Consider the following 16,997-nt stretch of genomic DNA (forward strand, 5'->3'; position numbering starts at 1 on the left):
TATTTTGGGTTATAGCCTTTAACTGTAGGCAATGTTGTTGATATAAAGTAAATAAGATACTTCAGATAGCATGACACCTTTTGTTTAGCGTGGATCTAAACAAAACCATTGGGTTCTGGTTGTGGGAAGGATTCAAGTCACTGAATAACAGTACTGAATCCATGTTACACATCCTACTTTGTAATTTTGTCAAAAATTGAGAACAAAGGCAAATTGGTTAACATTTCCAGAGATACCCAAATTATCGAAAAGGTGCTACGTAGATCATTAAAAATAAAACCACAATTTTAAGTACATGGGAAGAATATATTAATTAAGAATATGCTAATTTTACTCCTTAAAAGGTGTGATTTTGCCATATGGAGGTACTACTTCCCCTCTCTTCCAAAATTCATGGTGTTTAAAAGTTATAATGTGGGTAGATTATATGTATGTTTTCTGAATGTGCGAATACAATGTAATATATTACTGTTATAATACTATTAAAAGTACACTAGTGTTCTCTAATATAGTATTATCATTATTGCTATTGTATAGATTTTATATCATACCTCTACTCTTACTTAATATGTAGTTTGTATAAATAACTAGAAATTTCTATAAGCAGAAATTAATCACATATTCTAATTTTTATTCTAAAAGTAACCTACATGATAGAAGCCCAATCTTATACACTAGATAGGGATTTAAAAAGGACAGGTCTGTGTGTGCCAGCTTCTGCCTTGGATACATGTGGGTGGTTTAATCAACATGGCCCACATGTCTCTGTCAGACAGAATTTGGACTTATTAGACTGTCTTTTCACTGCCTTCCATGCCACACTATCAAATCTGACAGCAGCTTTTCCTAGGAATTGACAGATTTGTGTTGTTTGGGTTTGAATCCACTCAGCAGATAAGGTCTTACAGAGGTGGAGGAGCAGTCCCATGAGCATCCTGCCTTGAAGCTCTTCCAGAGAGCAGGTCACAGTACTGAAAACTGGAGCTTTGCTGCTGTCCAGCTTCAGAGAGGGATTCCTCCCTCCACATGGCAGCCAGATGGACCGTGTCTGGAAGAACACAGCTGATGTGCTCTTTCACTGGGACAATTTTGGGCAAATAGAAACGTAGTCAGAATAACAGCAATGTGTTGTGCAACTCCACAAAGTTTTGCTCTGTGTGTACTGATTTGTTCACTTCAGTTACAGAAACATATGTAAATGAACATGCCAAGCTCTGGCCCACGCAGATGTTAGTTAGCCATGCCCAGAGATGTCAATTAACAATTAACAGAAAGCTCATGCTCTCTTTTGCAGTGCCCAGGAAGGTTCATTTGCAATCAATGGGCTGTTGTCTCCTGGCTTCCCTAGTCCCTGCATCTGGCTGTGGAGAGTTAGTTACATCTCCATTTAATTACTGAGATCCAACTGTGATAATCTTTCAAGCAAGAGACTCTCATAGTCTGCCTAGAGGTTTATAGGACAGCTCAACATTTTGTATTGGGAGCCAAAAAAATCCACAGCTCCAACCAGCAGTGTTCCTCGAGCCCATCTATATCATGTTGATGAGATAATCAGCTGCAGGCTGCACCAGAGCTTCCAGAATTCCTTTGAGCTATAGGCAGAGAGTGTTTTTTTTCATTCTGTTGCTGATTCTGTGTAACTGTTAAAGGCTTTTTATCTTTTATATTTTTGGGGTTTATTCATTTCTGTTTTATTACTTATTTTATAACCTAGCTTTAATTAAAGACAGAGGACTTGACAGGATTCAAGCTGAAAAAAAAAAAAAAACAGCCTGAAAGCAATAAAACCAATATTTTTATTTCACTGGTTAACACTTCCGTTGTTTCTCTTCTACACCAACTTGGCAGTTATTTTACATGGTGTATATGCTAAATCCAAATGTCTGATTCTGAGAGCTTCTACTGCAAAGGTAACAAATGAGCAGTTCAGTGAGCAAGGAGGGGTTTGCTATCAAGCCCTGCTTCTGCAAAGAGGCCGTGACCCTTCATTCTGTAGAGGGGGCTTTGAGATTTTGACAGCCTATCTGGCACACAAAGGGAGGAAATGTTCTTCAACTATTCCTAGCCCACAAATAATACCAGTTTCCTGTGGATTACAAAAACATGTTTACTTTCTATTTAACTCAAGTCTTCCTTAGGGAAAAAAACCCCAACCATCCAACAGTACCATCGAAACCACACCATGTGGTGATACCAAAATTATATTGTAAATTATTTTTTTAGCTGGCTTTCTACCCGTAGCTCATCTGAGACTTGGAAAAACCCTGAACTTCACAAGTTATGGAGAATCCCATCTGGAGATCATTGGACTTTTTGGCTCAGTTTGGGATGGAAAAATAATTCTAGAATTATACATATTCCTGACAGAATGAAGTGTTTTATACTCAGGCAAACATATTTGAAAGGGAAAATAAACTAAAGGATCAGGGTGAGAGAGGGACACCCTAATCATCATTGGTGCATGCCCAGGCCAAAAAGCAGGAGTGTGACCTCAGTGCATCCCTCCTTGAGAAGCAGGCCTTGAGCCATTTAATATGTCAGATGCTTTCATTCTATTTCTTAGAATTCCCCAGGTGTGATACTTGAGGAGTTATATATAATGTAACTGTTACTGACCTATAAAGCTTTTTGCCTATGTTCATAGATTGAATTAATTGATTTATGGACCACTCATATTTGGGGGGTGTCACAAATCTATCTTACTTAATTCTGAAGTTGTTTTTTGGTCTCTGATCCATGGAAAAGTTACACAGAATCACATGCAGCCAAGCTGTCATGCTACAAAATAAGCTAAAGTTACGTCATGCCAGTGCATGACAGCATTCTTTTTTGTGCAAAATACTCATTTCAGATATGCCTTTCTTATAGACATTTTCATATAAATAACTATTTCCTGTTGCTAAATCCAGCTGATCTGTGTTACTTTGCTTTGCTATCTGGGCAACTGCTGGCAAAATCAAGCAAAGATTAAGTGGCAGTGCCCACTTCTCATAAGAAATCCTCCCTCAGCTAGGGAGGAATGCTGCCCAGGAAAAAACGATAATTTAAAGCAGCATTCCAGTGATCTGGAATGAATGCCTGAATGCTGAGGTGCAGGTGATTTTTCCTTCTAGTATATACAGTATCTTGCAATGTGGGGTGTCACATTTCACACTATTAAATGGTCTTTTCTGGGTAATGGGACAGTAAAAGCCTGTTATTATTTGTATAGAGGAAGGTATTTTTTCCATGTCAGAAGTGTTGCAAGTTTGTTTCTTAAATGTTTAAAAATCTGTATGCTTTGGAGTAGGGTTGCTCACCTTTGTGGTAGGGGTATCCCTCTTGTCCTCTTTGTGCAAATCTGACTGAATTTAGCAGATTTCTAAATATTTTGGGGGAAAGAAAGGTACCCATTTTCAGGTATTCAGTGCAGGCTTTACTAGGGTTTGACAGCTAAAATTTCCAAGATCTGCCTTCCCAGGTAGGAGCCCAGTGGGGTATCCACATGCCAACTACATAGAGTAACTAGATATTTTGCAGCTCAGGGCTAAGTGGAACCATGGTCATTTCCATTACAAAACCCACAGGGAAGGCTCAGCCAGTGGTGCATGCAAGAGCAGGACACTTTCCCTTCTACACTGCTGGCAGATGCACCTGGGATCCGGGTGGCCTTATGAAGGAAGGAACTTAACCTAAATGTAGAGGAAAGAAAAGAGAAGAGGAGGGGGAAAAAAAGGAGGCTAAAAATCAGGACCAGATGACATTGATATGATAGAGGAGAGAGAAACAGGAACTGCCAGATGAAAGGAGAAGATGGAGTAAGGAAGGGTTGGAAGTCAATGAGAAAAATATAGGGAATGGGGATATGTTTGGCTGGGTGAGGCCAAACCTCTTTCCTTTTTCAAGAGTAAAGAGGTCCTCTTGACTGATCTCTGGATGATGAGAAGCTGAAGGAAGGAAGGAAATATGAGATTAATTTGGAGAAAGAATCTGCTGTTATGAGGAGACAAAGTGGGAGTGCAGAGAGAGAATTTGAGGGGTGGCGGGGGGGAACACACAAAATCAAGATCTAGAAGGAAAGCTTAGGCTGCTAAGGCAGGGAGCCTGGGACAAGAAGCTGTGGAAGCCTGGCTGGGCAGGAAGGACACTGAAAAAGTGTATGTGAAGTTGGCATTTTGGGCAGTGTGGAGGAGAACAAAGAGACTGAGACTAAATAACTGGGCCTTCCTAAGTAAGAAGAATGAAGAAATCATGTAGAATTAGGATAGGTTAATGAGTTTCCTGCAGCAAAAGAAAAACGGGCCACATTTGAGGAGGGAGAGAAGACAGGGAGATACTGGAAGTTGAACAGTGAGCTTGGAAGATAAGCAACCAACCATAAGCTGAGGAAACAGACAATAGGACCACGGGGGTGGGTGAACAAAAAGGTTGGAGAAAGAATAAAGCCCAGACATTAGGAAAGGAAATTACAAGAACTTCTCCATACTCAGCTCTGTGCTGGATATATGTGATGCTTGTTTAGGGAAGTGTGGTATGGTAGGGAGGAGCCCTACAAAACCATGCACAGACACACATTTTCAAATGTGTATTCTGTGAACTAAAACCCACAGAATACACTCTAAAATATGAAGGAATTCCAATTGCAGTAGCACATAAAACTTCATTCAGCCCCACTGGTGTGATTGGATGTGCTGTTTAGACTATACTTTCCATTATTGCTGTGACTGCCACTGGGGAATTGCAAACACAAGACCAACCTGGCATGGAGCTTGCTCCGTGCTCTACAAGGGGTGATTTCACTTCACTGGCACAAGGATGGCTGGACCACATCCTGAAGTGGCCACAAGTATACAATTGTCCCATTTCCAATCCTGCCTTTACATTTTTCAGGGTGCTCCTAGAAAGTATCCTTCTGCTATCTCAAACAGAAGCTACATGGTGTTGCTGAAATCTTGTTGACATGTAGAGACAGAGTGGAGTGTGTACATCCACACATGAGCGTGTCCATCTACTGCAGAAAGGGAAAGAAAAACACCTTTGCCATGTTCCCATTCTTTTGCCCAGGAAAGGATTGTATGTATGCATGCAGCAGAGCAGGGAGTACACACACGTATGTGCTTGCATACTCATTTACACAATAATGTCTTGGAAGAGAAAAATTCAAGGAAAAGTCCTTTGCACTAAAAAAATGCTTGAAGTTTGGGATGATCTCTAGGCCTCATAAGAGCTATTCCACAGCCCTTTGTTGTTCTTGGAAATGCCATCTCCTGCACAAAAAACCTTGTTACTGGTGTAGAGTTGCATGTTTATCCTAGAAATTAAATTATCTTTGTAAGCCATTGAATGCTTCAGGAAGAGAACCAAAACCTTGAACATGCTTCAGTCTTTTGTGGCAAAGCAACATAGTGAGCTGAGGACAGATCTGCTCATTAACACAAGTTTCCATTACTGCTTCTTCTGGAGCTGAATATTTAGCTATAAACATTTATGCTGGATATTTGCATCAGTTATTTTCAGTTTTACAGACTGACAGGGTCTGCACGTGCATCTGTCATGGAAAATCAGGTTCCACGGAGCATATCCTTGTGTGCACCTCTATTCCCCTTCATCCTTTTGGTCTCCCACTTTGTTCTTCACAGTAGCATATCCCTGTGGCAAACATAGATAACGCTTCCTAGGAATTAATTTTTATTAAAATGCTTACTAGTAATGAGAATAAATTATTTAATGTACTTCTAGCCTTCTTTAATGTGTTGTAGCTGTAAATACAGGGCAAAAAGCAACGCCACATGACCATACTACTTTGGGAACAGTCTATAAACTGCAGTTAAATAGTTTCAAGATATTTATGCAGTGCATAAGTCACATGAATAGAGGTTTATCACAATCAGTAGGAATGCTGGATTTTCATATTGCCCATTTGCTGCTTAAGATGATTAGCAGGAAATTTAATTTGCACTAATTAGCCTTAGGGGAGCAAGAAATTAACTTGATGGGTAAATTTCACTTCTTGCTATATACCACACCAACATGAAGAAATTTGAGTTAAACCATGAATTAAATCCTGTGCTAATACACTGGACTTCAGTTTTTCTAAATTAAATTAAAAGACTGTAAAAAATTATTATATGCATGGTTAGTGGGTGGGGTTTTTTAGGATCTAGAGTTGTATAACAGTCTTTCAATGTATTCACTTAATTGTCAACCACTTCCAGAGAGTGTGGTATATTTTTGTACATTAAACTACACTGATATCTGATATTACAGCAAAAGCTTTAACAAGTCCTAATTTTCTATATTTGCATGTTTTCATTATACAATATGCATTATGACTGCCTGTACAATATTCCACATTGCAATGCACAGAACAAAAACAGTATTCACAGAACTATTGTGAAAATGCCTTATTTTTTAATTTGCAACACCCATTTGCAAATGCGTTTTTAGGTTCAGGAGCCTTTGTTCATATTCTGGCAAAATTTCTATGAAAATAGTTTTTGTAGAAAACACTCTCAAAATTATACAGCAAATGAGGGAGGAATGAGTCACCACACAGTCCTAATAGACAAATTAGAATTAGGAACTAATAAACTCTAATCTTGCCTGTGGATGGTGACTTTCCTATCTCATTTTACCAAGAGAACATTTAGATTGCTTGGTTTTTCCTTGTAAAATGGAGGCAATTTTTATGTATCCACCACTCAAAATTACTGTGGATTGATTATTGCTTGCAAAGCAATGAGTCATTTGGTATGGAAGTATCCATCTATTATAAAATGAAGTGTTCTCTTATACCAATTTGTGGTTACATTCAAATTTATCTGTAAAGAAGGAGATGGAAAGCATGAGTTGCATGTGAAGTAATTGCCTTTGATGTCAGTGCTGCTACTAGTTTGTGCTTCTGAAGCACACTCAGAAGCTCACTCTCACTACTACATTTTGGGAATTAGACCTTGTAAAAATTACCTGACTCTACTACTGAAGTGAGAGATGTGACTTCAGTGAGAATTTTGCCTGACTAAGTGTTGCTGAATTGGATACCTTCAGTCCACAGTTTGGGGTTTAAGTGGTGCATGTAAGGGAGTGCAGGTGTCTGCTCAGACTTTCTAGCCTATGACATAAATTCTGGTCTAAAGAGAGATCCCAGATAGACCCGTGGGTAGTCATATATTGTATAGCATTCTAGTTTTCCATTCTCAGGTCCTCCTTCAATCCCCATTACTCTGATTTCTCAGTAGTAGCCCTCCTGTTGAATCAAGTGTGCATGTGCATGTGTGTGTGTGCATGTATGGGTGGGTGTATATAAATATATGTGTGCCTGCACACAAACAAACATATGTGTACACAACCTCCTTATATAAAAGTGCTTTGATTTTTTGGGTGTAGAAGTATATTTCTGTCAATATTCACCACTTGGATTTATACACTTACGGGTAATATTCAGCTTTCAGTAGTAATTGACATCTTGTGGGTTTTCATGTAATAATTACTTTGGAACAAAAAACCTTGCAGATGGTTTCAAGAGTGACTCTAACTTGCCATCAATGTAAAAAGATTAAATATGATGAGCCCACTCCCTCTGAATGGAGTCAGCCATTTTCATTGATTTCAGTGGGAGCCGGCACAACTTTGTCTCTACAAAAGGGAGAGAACATGTATTATATTCGTTAAATGAAAGTTTGATTTCATTGCACTTAAAATTATTCATGTGCTGTTAGCAAATGGTTTGAGATTTTATAACCTAGAGCATTTGCTGAATTCTGCTTTGTATTTTCCTCACAGCAATTGGAAGGACCCTCATCCCTCGTTATTTTAGCACTGTCTTTGAAGGAGGTGTAACAGACCTGTATTACATTCTCAAGCACTCAAAAGAGTCATACCACAACTCATCTATCACAGTGGACTGTGATCAATGCACCATGGTCACTCAGCATGGAAAACCCATGTTTACCAAGGTAACAGGGAAGACTCAATAAAGCATATTGTTGGTTTTTGGTTTTCTTTTTCTTTTTTAGTGTGTATAAGGGTGAAAAATATTGGCTGTTGAATTTTTCTGGTAGACTGAGATTATTTCTAATTCTGAAAACCCTTGGAGCCATTTAATTACTGTTTTCTATATTCATTATGTGACTGGAAAATTCTGTGGGTATCTCCTACAATTCTTCCAGAAAGATTGAAAGAGAAGCACGTAATGCCCGTTTGCCAGAATTATCAGTTTTATGTGAATTAAATTCAGTCTGCCCATCTCCTTTACTCTGGGTTTGATTTCAAAGCAACTATGAGATTTCACATTGCTGGTACTTACCATTTGGTACATTTGATACTTAGCTAGTACAAGGACTATAAATCTCAAGGAAAATACTGATTTAATACAGTAGTATGCCAGTCCAAAGGACAATGAAGTTAATGGAAGGAGTCAATTGATTGAAACACACTCTGGATCAAACAATTAGTGAATATTCAATATTTGTAATTGATAGTGAATAATCTTCATGCATAGGTCACATGTAGTCCTGTAATTAAAACCGGTGTCATATATGTGTATGAAACAGCAGTACCAAAAGGGTGAAAAATAAAAATTAAAACAAAAATTTTCTTATAGCAAAAAAAAAAAAAAATCAGTAAACTGTTTTCAATATGGAAGTGAATACATTTTAATACATTAACAGGAAATAATGATCTTCCATCTTGTACCTGCTCATCTGTAACTTTTTCATGAAGCAAAGAACAAAAGGAGAAGGGGCAGCAGGAGAAGGTAGCTAATCCAGGGTAGCTAGTCCTGGCCTGCAGGACTGTGGAGGTTTTAAGTTAGTGGCTATTGACAGCATCATGACTACAGTGTACATGGCTTGTGCCGTTCTAGCATGTGTGTGAGTCCCATCCCTCTGTAGGGCCCTCTCTGCCACCTCCCGGTGGGGTGGGGCTCAGAGGAGAGGAAGCTGCCGGTGTGTGGTGCCCTGGTGAGCTCGGAAGTGTGAGCCCACTCCAGCCCCTGTGGCTTACACACAGATAGACAGAGAAGAGACCAGATATTCCTATTAGCACCTCTTTTCCACCTGTCTGTTCATGAGGAGCTGTGAGTCCTGGCCATGTGCAGGAGAGGTGCCAAAGTTACATAGTAGCTGCTTCACTGCTGAGCTCCCTAAAGCGATTTCTGTGCCATTTCCCTTTGTGTTAGCTTTATTGCAATAGCAAATAAAAGAGGGTTGGTTTGGGTTTTTTTTTAACCAGTAAATACAGAACACTTTTCTCAATTCAGTTAGATTATTTTACTTATCATGGCAGCACATGACAGCATTGTTATTTTGGAAAGGAGGTTAGCATCCAGCAAGTCAAAGATGAGCGGACAGTATGGACTGGGCTGGGTGCCCACTTCCTGTGAGGGGACCACAGTTGCCCCCCACAGCACAGTCCTGTTGTGTGCAGTGGGTCTCTCTGTCTGCTGCAGCCCCAGCAGTGCACAGCTTGCCTCAACCTTGATGTTTCTCTGGCAGATTCTGATATAAACCTCTGTGTCCTGGTAAAAAAGTTCAGGTGGGGATGTGATTTGGATTCTAGGAGAAAAATTAGGAGGGTTTAATGCATGTATGTTTAAAATATGGCTTGTTAGTAAGAGCAAATCTGAAATAAAACACAGTAATTGGTGGAATAGGTGAGAAGAGAATATATTACTCTCTCAGAAATAAGTTAGAGCTGAATGTTGTCTCAGCTGTGCTTGTTTAACTTCTAGCAGAGATACCAAAGGCACAGATCTTGTACTCAAAGGTAAACTCCTACTCTTACAGCATCGGTGATGGAACAAAGCAGACCTCCCATTAATAAGCCCCACTGCAATGGGCTGTGTAGCTCCTTGGATCATATCTGAATTTGACCCAGTGAAACTACCATGATGGGGAGGTTTAATGCAAAACTACAAACTGTTTCTGTTTCACAAGAAAATTCTAAGCTGAAAATTCCTTAACTTCTGATATAACAGACTGTGACACTTTTCATTATGTATTGAATCAAGAATCCACAGAATCAAGAATCAAATGTATTTTATTCATTTCAACATTTTGCTAGTTAGAGCAAATCACTGCATACAGCAGTATTGGATGAATATATAAAATGGCATTTCCAATTCTTTTCAAACAAGTATGGCCAGAAGATGCCTAGCAGTAAGAATATGAATAGTCCAGCTTGTCTTTAGAGGCTGAGAGGTCCTTGTAAAGTGTCACACACTTTAAATTTTTTTTTTTATCAAGATATAAATAAGTCATATAAAGAATTTATAACAGTTCAATGGCATACATAAAATGTTGTAAAAGACTGAAGGCAAGACCACTATATTTGTTTACTTGGGAGATGCTCCACTTTTTTCTTCAGGTAGACGAAAGTTTTAGGAGTCCTCCTAAGTCTGTTTTCACCGTGTTTACTCCCACTTTGTGTGGAGGCAAATTGTTTTTCTACACTTATCAATGTTTGTTTCCCAGTAGAATGGCAGAGGTGGGCATTGCCTTGACCACTAAAGCAATGGGCACCCCATGTGCTCACTGCTGTCTTCCTGCTCCCAACAGTGCAGCCATCAGCCGGATTGTATTGGTGAAGCCCTTGAAACTCAGCAATTTTAATCCTTACTAATAATATCAGGCATTGCCCAGATTTGTATAAGCTTTAGATTTCTTTTCAAGCAACAACTCATGTTTGAGAAATGGTAGTTAATAAAGGGGGAGCACTTATAAAGATGCCCAGTGTTGGGAGAATGAGATTGTGAGCAATAAGGCACAGGACCAAAGTTGGTTTTCATAGGCACAAGCAGTTGAAATTCCTACAATTAATAAGTGCAGCGAAGGGGTTAAAAATCTATTGGTTAGTTTGAGAAATGTTCTTTTTTAGTTTTTTCCTGGCCTAGTCTAGAGCAACCACGTGATACACTGAATGCCTGCCAGCCTCTTTCTTGTTGATCCTCCGGAGACCATCTGTGCTGGGGGCATTGATTAGAGTGTGTCTGCTGGGATTACATCTTTTCTGTTGCCATGCCAACTAATCAGCTGATTTTGGTTACCACAGAAACAAAATGTCAGAGCTCACAGTACGGTAACATGAATTCAGCACAACAGAAAATGTTTTCTTAATTGGAGACCCTTTTGATTTTTTGGATTCTGTGTAAAAAGCAGCTTTCAGGAAAAAAATAGCCCTTTTAAAATAAGAACTGTGCCAATTTTATTGATTAAAAGCAATTTGTAAAATTCTACTTTACATAAGGAAATTAAATTCCTTTATAAGATGTATAAATTTTTACCACTGTAATATGAGGAATGTGTTTAAGTTTTTCTATTAAAATTTGTTAATGCCAGTGCCTAAAATCTGCTAAGAGCTTTGGCAATGTGAGCTTAAGACAAAAAACATTTGAGAAGCCACAGGTCTTATTATAAAAAATTATTTTAAACCTGAAATGTTTTCACATTAACTGGTCAGTAACCAGGATCTTTGGTCTCGACACAGTAGCATTAATATAAAATATTTTTCTTCTGTGAATCCTTATGTGTATGCATGTGTACCCTTGTGTAATTTCTCATCATAGTGCAGGTGATGTGAAAATCAAAATAAGGGTGAAACATAAGGCACATTAAACATTTGAAGGCATCACTAAGGTGTGTTGAAAAGGGGAGATGAGAACCTGTTGCAAGATTCTCCTTCACAGGTCTACAGGAAATTGTCTATATTGCATGCCTGTTAAAATTACCTATGTATTTTTGCAGAATCAATAAGGAAGAAAAACTATAAGGGCATTAAAGTGAACTGTTAACCAGAAAAGCCACACATTGACCAAGTGAGAGCTGGCCAAGTCTGAGTTGGAGCTTGTAAAAAGGCTCAACAGACTCAGCTGAATCTGAGGTGGTTATTTTTCAATCAAATACTAGCTGTATTAAAATTAAAGTTGTAGAAACCCTTTCTTTTGAAAGCCATTACACCCTGTTTCCACAATATCTCTTTACCCTGCACTTGCAAGCTTACTATGAACAGGGGTTGTAAGTCTAAATATCCAATTAAAAAAAAAAAAAATCAACAGTGATAGTCAGTTTTTCAAATCAGACATCATTTTCAATACTCCACAGTGTCAAGATATCATGCTGGGCTTGTATTTTTCACCTTAAAGAAGACCACAACCATGTACTTTTTCCACATAAAATTGTGGAGAGTTGTTTAAAAGTCCCCAGTAATTTATTTTATTTTTCATGTATAGCTAGTACCCACTTGCTGCATTTATTCCTCCCATGTTTTCTGTCCTTTCTTAGACAGAAGATTCCTCACAAAGCTGTGTGAGCCACTTTCAGTGGAAGTAGCTTCATTGTCCTGGCTCTCCTCTGCTCCTCAAACCTGTGAGGAAAATAGAGCTCCATGACGGGCACCAATCTGGCTTTCCTTGGAAGGGGGGATTAATAAAACTCGACAAGAAATGAAAAAAAAAACCCAACCAAAAAACAAAACCACAAAAAACAAACCAAACAGGACAAAGTGTTTGGAAAAGACAAGAGCACTTGGAAAAGACAAGGAGAAAATTAGTGAAAAACCCCAGGTTTGGCCACAGGCATTCAGGGCATTGCCTACTCCAACTGGACATGAAAGAAAGGTTTATATGCCAAGCTATAGTAAGGAAAGGGCAGTCTAAAACAGGTTGGGAATGACTGGTTCAGCAACTTGCCATCGAGTGCACTCAGTTGCACCACAGCCACCACCACTGTGAGTCATTAATTAGCAGTAGCAAACTATGAGGCAAAGAGAATTGATGCAATAAATAAGATTAAGTGCACAATAGTCTATGTTTGTAAAATGCTATAAAATCTATAGCATTATAAGTTACTGTCTCTGAGGTAAGGCCTATGAAGTAATTTTCCCACATTCGTTCTTTCTCCCCAAGAGGACAAAAAACAATTAATCTAGCAGAGATGTACAACAGAATACTGCTCTGATATTTTTGAATGTTGTTTAATCGATGATACAATACCATTGAAAACAAAATTCCTGGGAATTTATTTCATGCATTTTATGTATTCTAGGTATGCACAGAAGGACGTCTTATCTTGGAGTTTACTTTTGATGATCTTATGAGAATAAAAACATGGCACTTTACTATTAGACAATACAGAGAATTAGTCCCACGCAGCATTCTAGCCATGCATGTAAGTAATCCTTTATTCATTTGACCTAATGCAAAGAGATGAGATTAGGTTTATGAAGAGCTCCAGCAAATTTCACACCCAAGGCAATTAACCATAAATATTTTGGTTTGCCTGCAATTACGTCTATTTACAAGTTCTTTCATCGCTCCCTTCTCAGTGCTCTATTATTGCCACTGTTGCTATGTTTTCATTCTGTTTTAGCACGTAATTTTCTTTTTAATCCCACTTGGTGGTCTGTATGATTTGGGTCCAAAATCTCTTCTTATTGATATGAACTACACTTAAGTCTGTGAATTTTCATTGTTGTAGATACGAATGATATTTAAGCTTTAAATGAAGAAACTGATGTTACCCTTGCATAGACGTAAGATAAGAAATTGCCACTTATTTACTTAGAAACCGTTAGAATTTTAATCCAGACCTTCTTTTTGTTCCACATTTCATTACTTTCTTTTGTTATTTGATGAAAACACACTCAATGAAACATTAAAATATTAAATATTCTACAAGTTAAAGTCAAAATATAAGAAGGTAAATTGTGGAGAAACGAAAAACATGCTTTTATTAACACTTTCATTTCTTCACCACAGAACCATTCCTACTAGTAATGCCCCAATATACAAAATCAGGTGCAGGACTATGGTTTTATAAAGGGTAAGAACACAAACCCAAAGATGTTCCTATATTTTAACATCGAGTTACTTAGATATCCATAGATAAAGATATATTCATAGTGAGGAATTTTAAATAGCTTAAGCAACCTGGACGTCTTTTCAAAGTGCTATTACAAGCCTGAAGAAAACACCTTTGAAAACCTTCCATTTCTGTCCCAGCATTATCTGCTGTTTTAGGGGACTGATCAACTGAACTCTTCAACAGTATCCCATTAAGGGACAATGAGGATGGCCATGATCAACATTATGTATTTAGGGGACTTCTACAATTCAGAGTCGATGCAGGTTAGACAGCAACCAGCAGGTATTAATTTTAGTAATGAGATTAATCTCATTTTAAAGAGGAGGCTGGTCTCAAGGTAAAGCTCCTGGCTAGGGTCAGGGAAGCACTATACTTGCATTTTTCACTGTTTAATTCTGGCAAAATAACTTAGATCAGAAGGGTTCTCCAGACTGTGCTTAATGTCATATACTTGATGAGGTCTTTCTGCTGCAGTTTCTTTCCACAAAAAGAAAATGATAAGTTTCTTATTCCTGCCTTTTTCTGTCTAATGTCCTGGGACCCCAGCCAACAAATAGAAGACTCAAAGTGTACCACAATCCCTCACGAAGCTCTTTGCTTCCTGAGCAAGTGAGCATGGTGGGGCCATGCTCACTTGTATGACCAGACCTCTTAGGTCTATCTTTTGAATGGATGGGCAGGGATCAAATGAACATACTGGAAAACAGTCTTTAGTCTGCTCCAGTACTGCTTTACATTTTCCTATGCATATGGAACTCCAGCTTATTACATAAATTTAGCATCAATGTGTAATTTTTCCATAGCAGTGGCACTGCTTTTCAGAGAACCCTTCCTACACTCCACTAAGCACACAGAAAAAAAACAAAAACAAACCAATGAAAAGCAAATTGAAAATTCTTTTTTCCTTTGTTGTTTAGGCACAAGACCCTCAGGTGCTGGAGCAGCTGTCCAAAAACATCACTCGAATGGGTCTGACAAACTTCACCCTCAACTACCTCAGGGTAAGCATTCCATAGCTGATGATTATTATAAGCATTTTTTAAAAGGTACTGTTGGCTTTGAGTTAAGGTAATGAGAGCAGAGCCTGTGTCACTCAGGTAAGAAATTGACCTAACCCTTAATGAGGGTGAAGCAAAAACAAAGACACCGTAGTAGAGATGTAGCTGATAACAATAGGCTATTAAAAAAGCTAAGAATTTTATCATTCACTCCAAGCCTTGTGTGAGTAGCCCCTCTTTTTAACAGTCTTTCTTCTCAGTTTTGAGTAATGCCTTTATTTTATTGTAAGCAAGAAGTTCCCAATATTTTTCTTCTCTGTTTCACTGTGCCTGAGAAAATGGCAGCTAATTCTTATTAAAAGCTGCCTGTCTTCTCCAGCCTTTCAACCTTGCCACCTCTTCCAGGCAGAGGCAGAGCTGAGGGAAAGCTCAGCTCCAGCCCTGTTTGCAGCAGTCCCTCAAAGCAGTCCTCACTTCACATGCCTCTGGGAGCCTGAGCTTCCTCCTTAGCCTTGCACTGAATCGAGTGTGGTTTTTACGATTAAATAATGCATTTGTTCCCATTGCTTTTTGACCCCTAAAGTGCATTCAAAGTTTAGATGTTTATTTTTATTTTTGAAAGTATTCCCTGGTGTGGGCTTACAATACATACACAGAAATACAGATTTGTAGAGTTCATATTTCAAGCTTCAAATTCAGATTTTTCCTGTTTCTAGGAAATTGCTCAATGATACACCTAGCCAACTTGGGCAAGAGTATCTGGTTTTATTCCTTTTAATTGTGTGAGTAATTATTCAAGGCACTTTTAAAAGATAAAATGAACACTATAAAATGTAGTTATTTTCAGCCTAATGAAGAGCTGTACCTAAGTCTGTAATTTAGCTGTACTTCATTCAGTTCTATGAGCCTTGTAATACCTTCCCTGTGGATGGATGGAGTCCTGTCCCCAGAGTGTTTTGAACTCCAGGGGAGACAGGGTGCGGAACCGAGACACGTGATGAGATCTCTCTCACTGTATACCTCCAGTTTATAGATAGCTTGTAGTTGTACTTACTCTCCCAATAGCATAAACCATTGCTGATTGTTGCTTATGTGGTGTTAATGTAAAAATTACTGTTCAAATTATAGCCTGAGTTGTGCAGGGCAGGTCTGGTCTATTGTAACTGAAAGAAGAATACAGCATAAAACCTCAGAGGAATAATACATTTCATTAGGATTTTTCCATGTGTAAATGTAAGGTTAACATGTCTGTGTAATGCACATTGTATTCTCGTGCTTAGTTTAGTCTGTGATTTGGTACAGAGAGCAGCTCTTGTGCTTTGGCAACCCTACAGCCACGCTGTCATTGTTTTGTGGAGGGGCATCCTAGAGCATGTCCTTGTGGCAAACTGGGCAGAAAGTGTCTGACTTAAGTAGGCTGTTTCCGTGGTTTCTTTGCAAACTGTGCAGTGGCACCAGGCACTGACCCCCTTGTGGGGTGTTGGATCCCCTGAGCGTGATGGGACGCGGCGTCGCGCGCTCGGGCTGCCCCTCAGCAGCCGCGGGGCCCTGCAGCCTCCGCGGGGCCCCAAGGGCCAGGTGGGATTCCCAGCACTACCTCTGTCACTGACCCCTTCTGGGTCCTCTCTGGAACAGTCTGTGATTGCTCAATGTGACATTGGAAATGACAAAGGCAGGGTTCCAGTTAGGAGGCATCTGGCATCAGGCACCCATGCTGCTCCCTCTGTCAGCATCAAAAAAAAAAAAAAGCAAGAAAGGGAGAGGGAGAGGGAGAGGGAGAGGGAGAGGGAGAGGGAGAGGGAGAGGGAGAGGGAGAGGGAGAGGGAGAGGGAGAGGGAGAGGGAGGAAAAAAACCCCAGAAAAAGAAAACTGGGATCAAGATAAGCACTAGGGAGATGAGCAGTGAAGTGGAAGGGGATGAAAAGATGAAGTCTTAATTCTTTTCTTCTTCCAAACTAGTTTTGTTAGCTTAACAGATGACATTAGGTCTCTGGGTGCAAAGCTTCCTCTGGCTCCTGCTGTGGTGATTCCAAGAGGAAATCTTTTTTTTCTCAAGCCAATCTTTACATGTCTCTTTTTCTTGTGGTGAGGGATTGATCATTCTGCTCTTTTTTTCAGGTGCTCAGCTCATCATGGCAGCTTGTATTACATGGTGTATTTC

At 39.1% G+C, this 16,997-nt stretch overlaps 1 protein-coding gene across 10 annotated transcripts in view; it reads left to right on the forward strand.

The window, feature by feature from the left end:
* LDB2 (LIM domain binding 2) overlaps positions 1-16,997 on the forward strand; it is a 264,065-nt gene that overhangs the window by 203,652 nt on the left and 43,416 nt on the right. For all 10 annotated transcript variants that reach the window (XM_069014372.1, XM_069014367.1, XM_069014369.1 and 7 more), the window contains 3 exons: positions 7,762-7,934; positions 13,020-13,142; positions 14,756-14,839. In XM_069014372.1, the coding sequence (XP_068870473.1) occupies positions 7,762-7,934; positions 13,020-13,142; positions 14,756-14,839 (380 nt within the window). The remainder of the gene's footprint in view (positions 1-7,761; positions 7,935-13,019; positions 13,143-14,755; positions 14,840-16,997) is intronic.

The sequence above is a fragment of the Aphelocoma coerulescens genome, chromosome 4 (genome assembly GCF_041296385.1).
Source record: "Aphelocoma coerulescens isolate FSJ_1873_10779 chromosome 4, UR_Acoe_1.0, whole genome shotgun sequence".
Lineage (NCBI taxonomy): Eukaryota > Metazoa > Chordata > Aves > Passeriformes > Corvidae > Aphelocoma > Aphelocoma coerulescens.